Source organism: Geotrypetes seraphini, chromosome 3 (genome assembly GCF_902459505.1).
Source record: "Geotrypetes seraphini chromosome 3, aGeoSer1.1, whole genome shotgun sequence".
Taxonomy (NCBI): Eukaryota; Metazoa; Chordata; class Amphibia; order Gymnophiona; family Dermophiidae; genus Geotrypetes; species Geotrypetes seraphini.
Genome location: NC_047086.1, coordinates 156801048 through 156818496, shown reverse-complemented (window position 1 = coordinate 156818496; position 17449 = coordinate 156801048). Strand labels below are relative to the sequence as shown.

General features: G+C 41.5%; 2 protein-coding genes across 6 annotated transcripts in view; both read left to right on the top strand.

Annotated features, from left to right (window-relative positions):
- Positions 1–12485, top strand: part of CCDC28A (coiled-coil domain containing 28A) — a 97667-nt gene extending 85182 nt beyond the window's left edge. For both annotated transcript variants that reach the window (XM_033936277.1, XM_033936276.1), the window contains exons 4-6: positions 5944–6098; positions 6997–7019; positions 12107–12485. In XM_033936277.1, the coding sequence (XP_033792168.1) occupies positions 5944–6098; positions 6997–7019; positions 12107–12161 (233 nt within the window). In that variant the 3' untranslated portion in view covers positions 12162–12485. The remainder of the gene's footprint in view (positions 1–5943; positions 6099–6996; positions 7020–12106) is intronic.
- Positions 12486–13934: 1449 nt separating this feature from the next.
- Positions 13935–17449, top strand: part of ECT2L (epithelial cell transforming 2 like) — a 119857-nt gene continuing 116342 nt past the window's right edge. For 2 of the 4 annotated variants that reach the window (XM_033936729.1, XM_033936728.1), the window contains exons 1-2: positions 13935–14084; positions 15623–15889. In XM_033936729.1, the coding sequence (XP_033792620.1) occupies positions 15707–15889 (183 nt within the window). In that variant the 5' untranslated portion in view covers positions 13935–14084; positions 15623–15706. Of the gene's footprint in view, positions 14085–15622; positions 15890–17449 lie in introns of those variants that run through there. The other 2 variants (XM_033936731.1, XM_033936730.1) reach the window with 2 other exon arrangements.

Sequence of the window (17449 nt, the reverse complement as noted above, 5' to 3'; positions counted from 1 at the left end):
AGGATTCTGATTGCTTTTCTCCTCTTTTGATGGAATTTTCAGCAGTTCTGTAAATGGACATGTACATGGAGGAGTAGTTTTACTGGTTAGTGCAGCAGGCTGAGAACCAAGCTCTGTAGCACACTGAGGCGCCTTGGCATAGTGCTACTGTAGTGGGTGGACTGCTAACTCTGCTGAGACATTCGCTACCGGCTTCTTTGATTAAATTGTCAAACTTAGGCAAGTATACGCCTTTGGTTCTCCATTGCCCCTGACCCCACCAATATCCTCTCCCTCTTTCTTCTTCCTCCTTGGCCTCCATTACCTCCTTTAATGTCCTTTTTACAGCTCAGCTTGCCAAACCATTTCCTTATTTAAACCTATCGCCTTAGAATGATCTGCTTCCTCCTTTTCTCCTGTTGCAGTTCTTTCAATCAATGCTTGCTTTTCTTAGCTCCTTGATTACAGCTAGCTTGACCTCCGGACTCTTCCCTGCTCCTCAGAAACAGGCTGTTATAAAAGGGGTGCCGAAAATTTCTCAGCCCAACCAGTAAAGAATGACGTGGAGCCATGAAACTTACAAGTTATTCCACATATTTACCCCTAAGTTCAACACACTTGGCACATTGTGTCCGAAGTTTCTGTAACCCTTTCAAAAAATACTCTGTTTTGGTCACTGAAATACTGCTCTACTGCTGCAATCACTTCCGAATCACTCAAAAATTGTTGCCCTTTCAAAATCTTTTTAAGGTTTGGAAACAGAAAATAGTCAGATGGAGCAAGATCTGGTGAGTAGGGTGTGGATGGTCTATGCATTGAAACCCCAACTACATCAAAAATCCATCGTTTTGCCAGCCTTCTGAACAGGTTCATTATCTTGCAACTCCTTTCCACAGCTTCCCTTTCCTTTTTTCTTTCAATGCCTCCTTTACCGTATTTTTCTTCATATAGGCCACCCCTCTGCTTAGGCCACACCCATGTATATGCCACAGAAAAGGGTGGCCTATGTTTAAAAACCGGAAGATAAGCCGCCCCATGGTATTAGCCGCGGCTTATCTTCTAGTACCTCCCCTGCCTTTTAAAATTTTCCCCCACCCCCAGTACCTTTTTCGGAGCCCCCTGGATGGTGGATGGCGAATCTCCTGCGGTGCAGGGCAGCCGTAATCTCTTCAGCATCTGGCCTGCCCCTGCACCGCCCGTTAATGGCCAATGTTAGCTCTTGCGGGACTCGTGAGAACTGACGTCAGTCACTTAACAAGCGGTCTGGGGGCAGGTCAGATGCTGAAGAGATCATGGCTGCCCTGCACCACTGGAGATTCGCCATCCGTCATCCAGGGGGCTCCAAAAAAGGTACTGGGGTGGGGAGGACGATTGAAAATTTTTATATAGACCGCCTCATATAACTAGGCTGCGCCCCATACACAGGTTTGTAAAACCTATGTATAAGCCGCTGCCTATATATGGGGAAATACGGTAATTTTTTTTTTTTTTGCTAAGGCTGAGCTTCAAGAGATTTTTCTCACTGTTCGTTGCTGCGATTTCATCAGGCTAAGTGTTTGTTTTGCTGTTTTATCCACCTGGGACCCCTGATGAAGGCGTGTTTACTGAAACACGGGCTGTGTCGGGTCCCTTGGTATGTTACAAGGTGGTAATATTAACTGCATTTATGACCTTGATTTAAATAAATTTAGCCTGCATCTTTGTACATTGGTCTGCAGTTTTCTTTTGTTTTTGAAATACGGTAATTGACAGTAGTAGACTGCATTAAAGTTATTACAACACCTTCTTGCTGATTTTTGGGTCTTGAATGTCCTTAGCCTTGGAAAACATAAGAATTTAATAACTGCCATACTGGGACAGACCAAGTCCAGTATTCTGTTTCCAGCAGTGGCCCACCCAGGTCCCAAGTACCTAGCTAGATCCCAAATAGTAAAACAGATTTTAGGCTGCTTATCCTAGAAATAAGAAGTGTCTTTCCCCAAGCCAACTCAATAATAGCTGTGGACTCCTTTTTGGAAATTATCCAAATCTTTTTTAAACCCCTGCTAAACTAACTGATTTTACCACATTCTCTTGTAACAAATTCCAGAGTTTAATTACATGTTGTGTGAAGAAATAAATTCTGTGTTTTGTTTTAAATCTACTACTTAGTTGCTTCATCGCATGTCCCCTAGTCCTAGTATTTTTGGAAAGAGTAAACAAGCAATTTACATCTACCCTTTCCACTGAGTATTTTATAGACCTCTATCATATCACCCCTGAGCCTTGTCTTCTCCAAGCTGAAGAACCCTAGCCAGTTTAGCCTTTTCTCATAGGAAAGTCATCCCATCCCTTATCATTTTTGTTGCCCTTCTCTGTACCTTTTCTAATCCGCTATATCTTTTTTGAGATACGGTGACCAGAATTGCACACAGTATTTGAGGTACAGCTATAGAGCTATACAAGGGCATTAACACATTTTCATTTTTGTTTTCCATTCCTTTCCTGATAATTCCTTAACATTTTATTTGCTTTCTTAGCTACCATTGCACATTGAACTGAGGGTTTCAACGTATCCTCAACTATGGCACCTAGATCCTTTTCCTGGGCAGTGACTCCTAATGTGGAACCCTGCATCACATAGCTATAGTTCAGGTTCCTCTTTCCCATATGCATCACTTTGCATTTGCTCACATTAAACGTCATCTGCCATTTTGATACCCAGTCTCGCGAGATCCTCTTGTAATTTTTTTCACAATACTCTTGCGATTTAATATTAAACAACTTTGTGTCACTAGTTATTTTCATCTCTAGATCATTGAGAAATATGTTAAAAAGCAGCGATCCCAGCACAGATTCCTGAGGAACCCCACTATTTACCCTTCTCCACTAAGAATATTGACTATTTAAACCTACTCTCCGTTTTCTGTCTTTCAACCAGTTCTTAATCCATAATAGGACATTACTTCCTATCCCACGACTCTCTAATTTTCTTAGAAGTCTTTCAGGAGGTACTTTGTCAAATATCTTTTGAAAATCCAAATATACAATATCGACTGGCTCACCTTTATCTACATGTTGTTCACACCTTCAAAGAAATGCAGTAGATTGGTGAGGCAAGATTTCCCTTGACCAAATCCATGTTTGCTTTCTCTCATTAATCAATGCTTATGTATATGTTTTGTCATTTTATTTTTTATAATAGTCTGTACCATTTTGCCTGGCACCGACATAAAATTCAGTTCTATAATTTTCTGGATCACATCTGGAACCTTTTTAAAAAATCAGCGTCACATTAATCACCCTCAAAGTCTTCCGATACAGGGGCATTATAACATTCTTAGTCTTGTTAACTATCCTTTTTTTAAATAATTCCTAGCATTTTGTTTGCTTTTTTGGCCACCGCCACACATTGGGTGGAAGGTTTCAACAAATTTTCTATAATGACACCCAGATCCTTTTCTTGGGCGCTAACTCCCAAGGTGGACCCTAGTATCTGGTATCATTTATAAATCAGTTAAATAGCACCGGTCCCAGTACAGACCCTTGAAGCACTCCACTGTTTACTCCCTCCATTGAGAAAAATGACCATTTAACCCTACCTCCTGTTTTCTATCCGATAACCAATTCCTAATCCACAACTGAACTTTACCACATATCCTATGACTCTAAGCTTCTCATCAGATGCAATCCTCTGGCCTCCCTTCTTTCTGAACCACCCTCCTTAACCTTTTTCTTGACAGGTAGGGCTTTTTGATAATTGCAACAGTATCTTCTTTCCAACAGGTCTACCTAGATATTAATAAGACCTCATGTTTTTCAGCCTGGTAACACCAACTGTTTGGAATAGTCTTCCCCTCTATCTTATACTTGAAACTTCCCTTAACAAATTGAGATCATAACTTAAAACATACCACTTCTCTGTTCCCAACTGCAGTCCAACTAACTTCATGTCTGTCCACCCCTTCAGTGTGTAATTTGGTAATTATTTGGCCTTACTTTTTAAGGCACAGGTGTTAGGTTGTAAGTTGTATGCTGTATTTTAGTGTGATTTGTTGAGTATTCTAATTATGTATGTACTGCTGTTACCCGCGTAGATGCTGGATATATGGGCAAGTGTTTTAAATAAATAAATAATTTCATTTCTTCTCTGACTGAGCATTTGACAAATGAGAAAAGTATATTTTTTTTAAAGATTTGTATCTTCCTTCCCCTTACTTTTCTGTTGTAAATGTTTGTTTTTCTGTTTGTTACTGTCTTATGTCTTTTTCCCCACTTTTGAGGATTCCTCATCTGCGCAGAGTTACGATTCATTATTGTTTGTTTTTAGTTTTTAATCCACGTGTTTTTATATCAGGACTTTTAGGGACCCTAGAGGAAGACAACATTGTCGAAACACGGACCGTGTTGGGTCCATAGTTCCCAACGGTTTGGGTCCTAGATATATTTTATGTGGATTATGAATTTGTATATTTTAAAATAAAGCCTGCATCTTGAACATCACCATCTCCACAGAGTTTTCATTTTCACTGTCCCCTCTCATATTTTTATTGACCTTGTAAACCGTCTAGATTTTCATTATATTTGTGATATTTCAAATAAGTTGAACTTGAACCAAGGAAACTAGGGTTGAAATTCTGCTGATGCTCCTTGTGACTGTTGGCAAATCACTGCGTCCCCTGTTACTTAAATTGTAAACTCTCCAGGGACAGAGAAATAACCTACTGTTATTTAGTGTAACTTTTCTTGAACTGACCCGCTCATTCAGTCCTAGTGACCCTATCCCTTGTAATTATACTGTCACTCTACTGACCCGCTCATTCAGTCCTAGTGACCCTATCCCTTGGCATGACCTCGTAGGGATCCCACATAGGTATCCCATTTGTTCTTGAAGTCTGAGATGCTGCGTGCCTCGACCACCTGCACTGGGAGCTCGTTCCAATGCTCAATCACTCTCTCCGTGAAGAAGTATTTCCTGGTGTCTCCACGAAACTTCCCTCCCCTGAGCTTGAGCGGATGTCCTCTTGTGGTCGAGGGTCCCCTGAGAAGAAAGATATCATCTTCCACCTCTACCCGTCCCGTGATGTACTTAAATGTCTCAATCATGTCTCCCCTCTCCCTACGCTCCTCGAGAGTGTAGAGCTGCAATTTGCTCAGTCTTTCTTCGTACGGGGCTAAAGGGTCTCCCGTACGAAGAAAGACTGAGCAAATTGCAGCTCTACACTCTCGAGGAGCGTAGGGAGAGGGGAGACATGATTGAGACATTTAAGTACATCACGGGACGGGTAGAGGTGGAAGATGATATCTTTCTTCTCAGGGGACCCTCGACCACAAGAGGACATCCGCTCAAGCTCAGGGGAGGGAAGTTTCGTGGAGACACCAGGAAATACTTCTTCACGGAGAGAGTGATTGAGCATTGGAACGAGCTCCCAGTGCAGGTGGTCGAGGCACGCAGCATCTCAGACTTCAAGAACAAATGGGATACCTATGTGGGATCCCTACGAGGTCATGCCAAGGGATAGGGTCACTAGGACTGAATGAGCGGGTCAGTAGAGTGACAGTATAATTACAAGGGATAGGGTCACTAGGACTGAATGAGCGGGTCAGTAGAGTGACAGTATAATTACAATTATTCTTTAGGGGGTCAGTAGATTTAAGAGGGTGGGTAAATAGTGTGGGCAGACTTGATGGGCTATGGCCCTTATCTGCCGTCATCTTTCTATGTTTCTTTCTTTCTATGTTTCTACTACTAAAAAGATATGAGCTAAATCCCTTATTAATAATATTAATACCATGAATTCATTCAAGACGTATCTGTAGGTTCATATTTAGGTGAAATTAGTCACATTTTTTAGGCAGTCCCAGATCACAGAAGCAGATTATAAATGTAGGTTAGCTATTTAGTCCCTTCTAAGATTTACATAACTTAGTTTTGCTCCTTAAAGCTTGCATTTCTTCGTAATGTTTCATTTTTTTTTTTTTCAGGCCATGAATGTTCTATAGAACAAATGGAGCATGTACGGGAAATGCAGGAGAAATTAGCTCGCTTGCACTTAGAGCTTTATGGGGAACTAGAGGAACTTCCTGAAGATAAGAGAAAAATAGCCAATGATTCCAATCTTGATAAACTGCTTTCAGATGTAAGTATAGCAGAGAGAGAATGTTTTCTTATGACTGTGTGTAGATAGAAAATTATTGAGGAAACTCAGTCTGAGTGCTAGCTCAGGAGCAGATACAATACCAGATGGAGGAGTTTGTTAAAAAAAGAAACAAATTGCTCTTGTGAGAGAGACACAGACTTGTAGCCTGACTCTAGCTTCTGCATTTCAGACTGACCACAGTTTGTATTTCTTCCTATGTCCCTTTACCATCATGACAATGTTAAGAGGATGAAAAACTTAGAATGGGCTGTGAAGAGAAACCCATATTTCTTAACAAAAGAGGAAGTCATTATTTTTCTAAGTAGTATTTGTTTTAAAAAGTCCCTTTTTTTAACATGGTACTCATAATTACTGTAGTATTGTGGCATTTGAAACTGGACTTGTAATGTCACTATAGGAACTTTCAGACATGTTATATCATTAGTCTATTACAGCATTTTGCCTTCAAATAGACTAACAGATTTTTTTTTTAAAAGGATGTTGTTAAAATCACAGCTTATACTGTTAATAATTTACAATAATTTAAAGAATTTGCAGTCTTCACTTGAGTCAACTTTTCTGTGAGTGTACATTTATTGAATTTCAGAAGGAGCCATAGCCCAAGGACAGGATTATTGAGCAATTTCTGGGCCTGATTGGACAAGAAGATAGATGTAGAAGAGTAAATGATAGCTAAACATATCAAAAATTGTAGTGCATGATGACTTTGGCTTTCAGGTTGGTTGGTTCAGGGGTTGGTCAGGCACAACTGCATGAAATCTCCTGAATCAGAAATAAGTTAATCTACTCTTTTCCTTCTGTACCCTTCTTGGAAAAATTGAATGAAGTTGCATGGTTAAATATTCTTATTTCTAATCAATGTCTCTTTTCTTTTTAGTTAGAAGAGCTGAGTTCCTCTATGTATCCTTCCTTTTTTATGGAGGGGGGGTGAGGATCAAATTTCTGCTATTTGAATGGCAATCTATTGAAACTTGAACAACTTGAGTTAATGTTTCTGTTTTTAGTGTGTAGACTTTCTCCACACAGGAGACATATTCTAACATGTAATATCCTGTTTTAAGTATTATTTTATTACTACTTATTGCTTGCTACGCTATATTTCCAGTTCAATAGGTGTGACGTTCTAGACAGATGGGTTGTGTCCCAATGGCCGCGTGCCATCTGCAGAAGGAATACACTCTGGATTTTTTCTCTGTGCCTCTGCTGTACTTCACTGTGCTCTCTAGTAGAGAATAACACATCCAGCAGCTAGCCATGAGTAACCTGCAGGAATGGGGGAAAAAAAATTGACTGGTTGCCACGGGTATGGGACAAGGCTTTTTAACACCCCATGAAGCAGTGAATGGCTTTGTCCCTGCAGTAAAGGATTTGCTGTGAGTTGCCTCCCTTCCCACCCCTCCCAGTCAGCAGCCCCCCTTGCGATTGTGGGACCATCAGCCCCTTCCTTGCTCCTGATCATGGGTACCGGAAAAAAGAAAAGAACCTGTGACTCCCCTGTCGACCCCTTTGTGCCTCCCGGGGCGGGCCTACCAGCCTCTTAGAAGCGTTCGTAGGAAGAAGAGGCAACATCGCCCGCAGGGCTCCAGAATTTTCTTCTCGCAAAGTCCCTCCTGCTGATGTAACTTCTAGTTTTCGCCAAAAATTACATCGGAAGAAGGTTCCGGAGCAGCCCTGCATGCGATTTTGCCTCTTAGTCCTACGAACACTTCTAAGAGGCTGGTAGGCTTGCCCCGGGAGGCGTAAAGGGGCTGAAGGGGGAGTCGCAGGTTTGGGGGTTGTTGCCAGTAACCATGAGGGAGAGGGGCTGTTGGACCCGTGATAGATAAGGAGGGGGATTGTTGGACTCGTGAGAGGGCGTTGCTGCTGCACCCACAAAGGGGGGGATGGGGTTGCTTGGGCTGCTGGACTGGCTGGAGCTGAAGGGAAGGGAGCAGTTGCTGGATCTGGTTTAGGGATTGGGGGGGAGAAGGAAAACAGGTGCTGGGACCATGTGGTGGGTGGAGTGGAGCTGGAGGGAAGGGAGAAGTGCCAGATCCACACCTGGGCACTAGAGGTGTTAGACTCATGGGAAGGGGGCTAGAGGAAAGGAAGAGAGAGAAGGAAAGAGAAAAGCTGAATCAAGGTGATGAAAGAAGAGTGAGTGAAATATTGAACATAGCGAAAGGAGGAAGGAAAGAGAAGAGTGTGAGACACACATTGGTATAAGGGAGATTATACAAAAAGAGGGGAGATGGTGGGCATGGATTGGAGCATAGGAACAGGGACAAAAAGGGAATAATGCATGGGGTGGTATATGGACACAGAGGGGTAATGCTAGACATGGGAGGGTATATGGACACAGAGAAGATGGCTAGACATGGGGGAAAGGAAGATGTTGGACAGGGAGGCATAGGGATATAGAGGATTGATACTGTACACAGTGGAAGGGGATCATCGAATGGCAAGATGATGAAAGCAGGGAGATGGGCACAGGTGAAATACTAGAAAGGGACACACCAAACTAAATGTCTGAAGTTTAAGAAGGGCAAACCTCTGTCAAAATACTGAGTAACGATATTCTAGTCATGTGCACCTGATGTGATACACCTGTGTGTGATTTGAGCCACTTTAAGTGGGAGGATATTTGGGGGTGTCCTAATTTATTCCTCAGTTAGAATACATATTTTTGTGGATATCTTTGTTTCATGAGTAAATCAAGGAAAATTTTTGTGGTTTTTTTTAACCTGTAATTACATCACTTTCTTTTCCAGAGATAAATAAAAAAAAAGATTTAGCATCGATACGTGAACATTTCTTAAGAAAGAACTGAATATTTCATGGGGTGTCCTAATTTTTTTAGCTACTATATATCTGTGTTTATTGGGGGTGGAGGATTAGATTAATGGTTAGTGCAGTAGGCTGAGAATCAAGGGGCTCAGGTTTTATTCCCACGTTGGCTCCTTATGACTCTAGGCAAGTCACTTAATCTTCTGTTGCCCCAGGTACAAAAAAACTTAGATTGTGAGCCCACTAGGGACAGGGAAAGTACCGTATTTTTCGCTCCATTAGATGCACTTTTTTGCACCCAAAAGTGGGTGGAAATCTTGGTACATCTTACATAGCAAAGATACAAAATTTGTACTCCCTGTAGCATTGTAAAACACCCTCCTGCTGCACCTTTTCAAAACACCCCTCTCAGCGCCGCCGCCACACCTTTTCAAAACACCCCCCCCTTCTCCGCCTCTCAGCACCATTGTCTGTACCTTTTTTAAACAGCCTGGTGATCCAGCGGTATCTCTCCCTTGCTAGATGGCTCTTGTACTCGGGTCAGGAGCATGGATGTCAAGACCAAGCTTTACGCACTCCTGCTTGGGCCCGCCGCTGCTTTCTGAATGGCTGGTGTCAGTTCTTGCAGGACTCGCAAGAATTGACACCAGCCATTCAGAAAATGGCGCGGAGTCAAGGGGGAACGCAGAAAGTTTGTGCCTCACCTCTACGCTGCTGACCTTTGTGCTGTTGAGTACAAGAGCCATCTAGTGAGGGAGGGAGGGACTTAAAAAGGTACGGGGGGAGGTGGGAGTATACCATTTAAAAGGTACCCGGGGGGGTAGATTTAAAAGGTATGTGGAGCATGGGATGATTTAAGGTACGTGGGGGCATGGTATGGGAGATGATTTAAGGTACTGGGGGGAATGTGGGGAGTATGAGAGGATTTAAGGTACTGGGGGTACGTGGGGGGTATGGGGCTTGCCTGCCTGCCCTTTGCCCTGGCCTGCCACTAGACCACCAGAGGGGGGACAGGTACAGAACCTGGCAGGGGTTTCGTCAGCCGTAAGCCAGAGGTCATTATGCCATTGTATAGATCCATGGTGAGGCCCCACCTGGAATACTGTGTGCAATTCTGGAGGCTGCATTATCGCAAGGATGTGCTGAGAATGGAGTCGGTCCAGAGAATGGCCACCCGGATGGTCTCGGGACTCAAGGATCTCCCATATGAGGAACAGTTAGAAAAATTACAGCTATACTCGCTCGAGGAGCACAGAGAGAGAGGAGACATGATCGAGACGTTCAAATATCTCACGGGCCGCATCGAGGCAGAGGAAGATGTCTTCTCTTTCAAGGGTCCCTCGGCAACAAGAGGGCATCCGTGGAAAATCAGGGGCGGGAAACTGCGAGGTGACACCAGGAAGTTCTTTTTTACTGAAAGGGTAGTTGATCGCTGGAATAGTCTTCCACTTCAGGTGATTGTGGCCAGCTGCGTGCCTGATTTTAAGGCCAAATGGGATCGACACGTGGGATCTATTCACAAGGTAAAGGTAGGGGAGGGTCATTAGGGTGGGCAGACTGGATGGGCCATGGCCCTTATCTGCCGTCTATTTCTATGTTTCTATTCCTCTAAATCTAGGGTGTGTCTTATGGAGCGAAAAATACTGTATCCTCTGTCTATTTGATATGTAAACACTTTTGATTAAAATCAATTAAAACCACTCTATTCGACAAATTTATTACCTAAACAGATGACCTTCTCTCACTATGTTATTTCCCCACTGCAATTCCTGATGAAATCTCTCAGGTATCTCCAACCTCTCATATTTTCCTTCCCCACATAACCCCATTTTCTTATGTAACTTTTCTCTCCATGCATCTTGTAATTCTGTAACTCCAATCTCTTATGTAACATTTCCTCTTAATGCATTCTGTAATTCGCTGATTGTCCAGCCTTCTTTCAATGTGAACCGCCTAGAAGTCGTTTGATTAAGGCGGTATAGAAAAATAAAGTTATTATTATTATTGATTGTACCACAGAAAAGCAGTATACCGAATGAATGAACCATAATATTACAGTATATCCATATATCTAAATGTAGATATAAGGCTATAAATCGTTTACTCCTCACCAAAGGTCCCAGGTAGCACAATATAACACGAAAAAGAAATGCATTCGAGAAGAACATATACACTTGTTGCTGTGTCTGATTTAAATGATTCACTAGCAAGGGATTTTCAGGGAATATGATTTTGAGCTCTCCTTTTGATTAAAGGAAGCAGAACTGCCAACTCTGCTGCAGAGGACAAATGCCACTAGAGCTCAAGTACAAGATCATTCACTCCCAAATAAACTGACCCCTTCTTTTACTAAGCCTGAGGGCATGGGCTGACCTATTTAATGCTCTGAAACCCATAGTGATTGAATGGGCATTGGAGCATTTGCTGTGTGGCACCCACTCCGTGGCTTATTAAAAGCGGGGTGGGGGGGAGTGTATAAATAAGGTTACGGTAAGTCTCAAGCCTGCAAGAAAAAGGCTTACTTGCACTCTAATGAAAAAATGTGTATCAAAAGAAGCGGAAGACCAGAAGGCTAAAACCTACTGCTGTTGAAGCTGTATCTAAAAACATAAATTTTTGTAACGTCCATGTTTCTTTAAGGAGCGGAGCTGAGCCTAGCCTAGCTGAAGCCTGCACTAAACTTGGGTGAGAGACGATTCTTGGTTAGATGATGTAACCCACCCTCACAGTTTGATAAAGCTCAGAGAAACTATTCTGTTTTCCATATTGAATGATGTCATAAAAATCCTATACATAGGAATGGAAGGAGTAAAAGTTAGAATAAGGATGTATAGGAGGGTGATAATTTTCTGAAAAGAAGAATTGGGAATAATCTATTTGTTAGACTGGAAAGATAATACATTGTCTTATATGAATGAAGAATGCTTTAAGCAGTGTTCTAAGCTTTCTCATATGGTTGAAGTCATGCTGCTTTGCTAATAACTATTACACATAAATGTCTTGATTAAATTATCAGTGTACTGTATAGATATATTTTTTAATTCTAGGCTAAAAGTGCACAATTTTATATAGTTAAGATTTCCTTTCATGTTAAATTTTGTGTGTGTGGGGGGGTGGGGGGGTTGAATTGGCTAAAATGATACTTAATTCCCTGGTTCAGGGTATAGGTAGAATATAAGTTTTAAATTGCATGAAAAAGAATCCTTAACAATATATATCAGACAAAAACTACATTTAACCGATTCACAGGATATTCCAAAGCCAACTATGGACTGAGATTCACTTGTAATGGAAATCTTGCTTGGGACTTTAAAAAAAAAAATGCAGTATTTATTCAATTACTACAATCCAGAAGCCTATTCATTTTCAGTATCAAAGAAATCATGTGTAAATGCAATTATTTTTATACATTCCTGTTGACATGGTTTGGATGCTGTACAGTTTGAAGTGATTTGCTGCTAAGCTTTATTTTTCTGAAATAATGGGTCTTTTGAAGGTACATTAGCTTTCCTGTTCAGTGTTCCACATATTGATTTTGGATTTATATTTTCTTTGTTTTTAAAACCAAATTCAAATAAATATAACACTGTGGTAATTTTACATGACTTTTTAATTCATATGACACATCAGTGTTTTTATTTTTGTGTAGTAGCAGTCACTAACAAAATAACTTTGAGCCCACCCACCCTGGATGTGTATGATGAAAGAGCAAAATCAACAATCACTCTATCAGAATTTTGTCAATGGCTCCCAAACATCCATAAATTTCCTATAATGTCCCTGAAATAATTAATAATAATAATAGTAGCTAAATTGCAAGAGGATTGTGAAAAATTGCAAGAGGACTTTGTGAGATTGGAAGATGGCATCAAAATGGCAGATGACATTTAATGTGAGCAAGTACAAAGTGATGCATGTGGGAAAGAGAAACCTGAACTATAGCTGCATGATGCTGGAAAAGGATCGAGGTGTCATTATTGAGGATGCGTTGAAACCCTCAGTTCAATGTGCGTTGGCAGCTAAGAAAGCAAATAGAATGTTAGAAATTAACAGGAAAGGAATGCTAAACAAAGATGAAAATGTTATGATGCCCTTTAGTACAGCTTCAACTTGAATACTGTGTGCAGTTCTGGTCAATCTCTGGTATATCTCAAAAAAAAAGATGTAGCGGAATTAAAAAAGGTACAGAGAAGGGTGATGAATATAATATAAGGTTTGTGATGCCTTCCTTATGCGGAAAGGCTAAAGCGGCTAGGGCTTTTCAGCTTGGAGAAGAGATGGCTCAGGGGGGTATATGATAGAGGTCTATAAAATACTGAGTGGAAAGGGTAGATGTGAAATGCTTGTTCATTCTTTCCAAAAATACTAGGACTAGAGGGCATGCAATAAAGCTACTAAGTAATAGATTTAAAATAAACCATAGAAATAAATATATATATATTTTATAACTTTTTCATGATACAGTTCATTCAGAACCATAAAGAATAAAGATAATCACTATCAAAAAATACAGAAATAAACAATCCTAGCCACTAATGGAGGAGTTACTATCAATTTACCAATTATAACAGAAAATATATAAGCTCAGAAAACAAGCCTGAGCTCAACCATCTACATTATTTCTTCACACAACCTGTAATTAAACTCTGGAATTCGTTGCCTGAGACTGTGGTGAAATTAATTAGTTTGGTGCGGTTTAAAAAAGGCTTGAAAAAATTTGCTAAAAGAGAGGTCCATAGGCCATTAGTGAGATGGCTTGGAGGAATCAACTGCTTATTCCTAGGATAAGCAGCATAAAATCTGTTTTACTACTTGGAATCTGGGTTGGCCACTGGGTTTAATGGACCTTCGGACTGTGCCAGCCCAGTATGGTAATTTTTATGAAGGATGAGGCCGGTGCGAGCAGCGGGTAAGAGAAAATGCTAGCGGCTGAGGAAGATTTGAAGAGGTATGGGGTGGGAGGGGCAAACTTCCCTTTTAGTCCACTGCTCATAAGGAACAGACGTGAACGCTCTAGGGCGCGCCCTCTTTCTTTAGGTTTGTCGCGTGCGAGCGTTCAGTGCTCTGAGCTTAAGTCCTCTCCAATGCCGGGGTGGCGCGCGCCGCCTGTTGTGTGTTTCCATGGAGCGGAAGGTTTCGCGGATTCTGGCGCAGCACAGTTTGAGCGTGATTGTTTCGCCGAGGCTTGCGCGTCCATAGGTAAGGATTGCTTTCACCTAACGAAAGATTTTTGTTTCGATCAAATGTGTGCATTTATTTAAGTTTCCAAATGGGAAGGTAAATCCGGTTGATTAATCTTTCTTTGGGATGTTTTTGAAAATGTAGGTGTCTTAAGGTTTTCACTACTAGAAACATGAGATTCCAGATTTGACTGTGGATTTTGTTTACTTCCACAACGTTAAATTGAAATAAACCCTGATTTAATAGATCAGTCGGGGGGTTGTACTCGGTACAGTGAATACAGTTCAAACCCCCTGATGGTGGAAAGAGTTTCTTCCTTTAGTATTGCAAGCATTCATTGTTATTTGATACTAAAAGATAGTATTGTAATACTATTTTATTAAATTCCCATTAAGATGGATCCAGTTCTAAAAGTGTAGTTTTCTTCTGGACAGAATATTTAGGTCTGAAGTTGGTGCTATGTAAAATCATGAATCTTAATTGCACAAGGAGAAGTCACCAAGCACATTTTTGTTTTTTTTGGGTTTGTTCTGTGACTGTGTTATATTAGCCCCAGCAGGATTGATAAGGCACACAAATAATTTTGTTCCAATGAACTCACCTAGAGGTCCGAACTTTGTAGTTGTCTCCTGTGTTAGTTGTCATGATCAAAACAGTTTGACAACTCTCAAGGAGGTGGGAGGGATTCTGTGCCTCATTTCTACTGTCACCCAAAATACCCCTTACAGCAGTGTATAGCAAACTGTGTACCGCCCAAGATTCCAGGTATGCCGTGAGATGCTGGGGAGGAGGAAAGGCACCGGTGCCAGCTGACTCTTATAAACACCTCTTCCCTTCCATCTGGAGGGCTTTCACACATGCGTGGATATTGACATGATGTCATGCATGTGCATGATGTTATCATATCAACGTCTGCGCACTTCTGGATGCCCTCGTTAGGTACTTGGGATCTGGGTTGGAAACAGGATACTGGGCTTGATCGACCTTCGGTCTGTCCTAGTATGGCAATTCTTATGTTCTTAATTTGTTTTACAGAAATGTTAGAACAAATGTTTGGAATGAAATAGGAGAGAAAAGTCAAATGAACAGAAAACCAAAATTGTTTGAACTGCACACATCCCCCCCCCTACTCGTGTGGAATCTGGTATTTTGGACACTGGTGACCCAGATTTCTGGAAAAAAAAACCCCAAAACAAAACTGCAGAAAATGTACAAAGTGCAGGAATTTATTAAATAAAAGTCATATATAAAAACATCAATAAAGTGATTGTATCCAAAAAATGGTTCTTGTTGTCATGCATCTTTACTGCAGTTCCTATTGGTATCTTTTTGACCCAGATTTCTGAGACACCAGTGAGTTGTTGAAATATAGCTCCCTCCCATTCCACCTCTTTTAAAACACACCTGAAGGAGGTTATAGAGGTTGGTAGTAACATCTATCTTTTTTTAAATTGAACATTTTTCTGTAATTAATTATACCAAAAACATTGTCCCAACAGTGGTTATTAGCGTAACACCATTTGCTTTTTTGCTTTCTCTCATCATGTGCCTACTAGGTAACCCCTTCAACGAAGTTTCAAAAGAATATTGTGCATGTTGATGACATGTAGAGCTGGGCACTAAATTTATTTAAAGAAGTGATGGCTAGTATGAGGTCTAGTCCACAAAATATAAAGCAGTGGCAGTTAGCAAGTGTGGGACTTCTGACAGGAGAGACACCGATGTCCGTCACAGAGCCCATGAGTAGAACCCTAACCAGCATGAGCAATTTGACGAGATTCAGTGCCTGGACGCCACTTACAAATAAAACATTCAATAAACAGGTAGGTGTGTGCTGCATGTTTTCTCTCCCTCATTCCATAATCTATATGCCTAATTGTAAGTTCCAGTTGTGTGCTAAGGTTATAGAATACTAGTACACCCTTAAGTGCCAGTTGGACACTGGCAATAAGTGATATACTACAATCAATACTGTAATCTATCCCTGAAAACAGGCATGATCCTGGAGGATTGGAAGATAGCCAATGTTACGCCCATCTTTAAAAAGGGATTGAGAGGTGACCCGGGGAACTGCAGACCGGTAAATCTGACCTCGGTTCCGGGGAAAATGGCGGAAGTGCTGATAAAAGATAGCATCAAGGAGCATCTAGAGAGGCATAAACTTATGATAACAAGCCAACATGGCTTCTGCAAGGGAAGATCGTGCCTGACGAACTTATTGCACTTCTTCGAAGGAATTAACAAATGGATGGACAAAGGGGATCCCATAGACATTGTATACTTAGACTTCCAAAAAGTCTTTGACAAGGTACTCCATGAACGCCTACTTCAGAAACTGAAGAACCATGGGGTGGAAGGAGATGTACACATATGGATCACAAATTGGTTGGCAGGCAGGAAGCAGAGGGTAGGAGTGAAGAGCCACTACTCAGACTGGAGGAGGGTCACGAGTGGTGTTCCGCAGGGGTCGGTGCTTGGACCGCTGCTATTTAATGTATTTATAAATGTTCTAGAAACAGGGACGAAGAGCGAAGTAATAAAATTCGTAGATGACACCAAGCTATTTAATGCGGCTAGGACTAAAGAGGAATATGAAGATTTACAAAGGGACCTGAACAAACTAGGGGAGTGGGCGACGAGATGGCAGATGAAGTTCAATGTAGAGAAACGTAAAGTCTTACACTTAGGAAACATAAACCCGAGGTACAGCTACACGATGGGAGGGCTATTATTGAGTAAGAGTACCCAAGAAAGGGACTTGGGGGTAAGAGTGGACAATACAATGAAGCCGTTGGCACAATGCGCAGCGGCTGCTAAGAAAATGAATAGAATGCTAGGAATAATCAAGAAGGGTATTACAAGCAGAACAAAAGAAGTTATCCTGCCGTTGTATCGGGCGATGGTGCGCCCGCATCTGGAGTACTGCATCCAATATTGGTCGCCATACCTAAAGAAGAATATGGTGATATTCGAGAGGGTTCAGAAGAGAGCGACACATTTGATAAAAGGTATGGAAAACCTTTCATACGCTGAAAGATTAGAGAGACTGGGGCTATTTTCGCTGGAGAAGCGGAGACTTAGAGGGGATATGATAGAGACTTACAAGATCACGAAGGGCATAGAGAAAGTGGAGAGGGACAGATTCTTCAAACTTTCAACAACTACAAGAACAAGAGGGCATTCGGAAAAATTAAAAGAGGACAGATTTAGAACCAATGCTAGGAAGTTCTTCACCCAACGGGTGCTTCCAGAGGGCGTGATCGGACAGGGTACGGTATTGGAATTCAAGAAGGGATTGAACAATTTTCTGAAGGAAAAGGGGATAGAAGGGTATAAATAGAGGGTTACTATACAGATCCTGGACCTGATGGGCCGCCACGTGA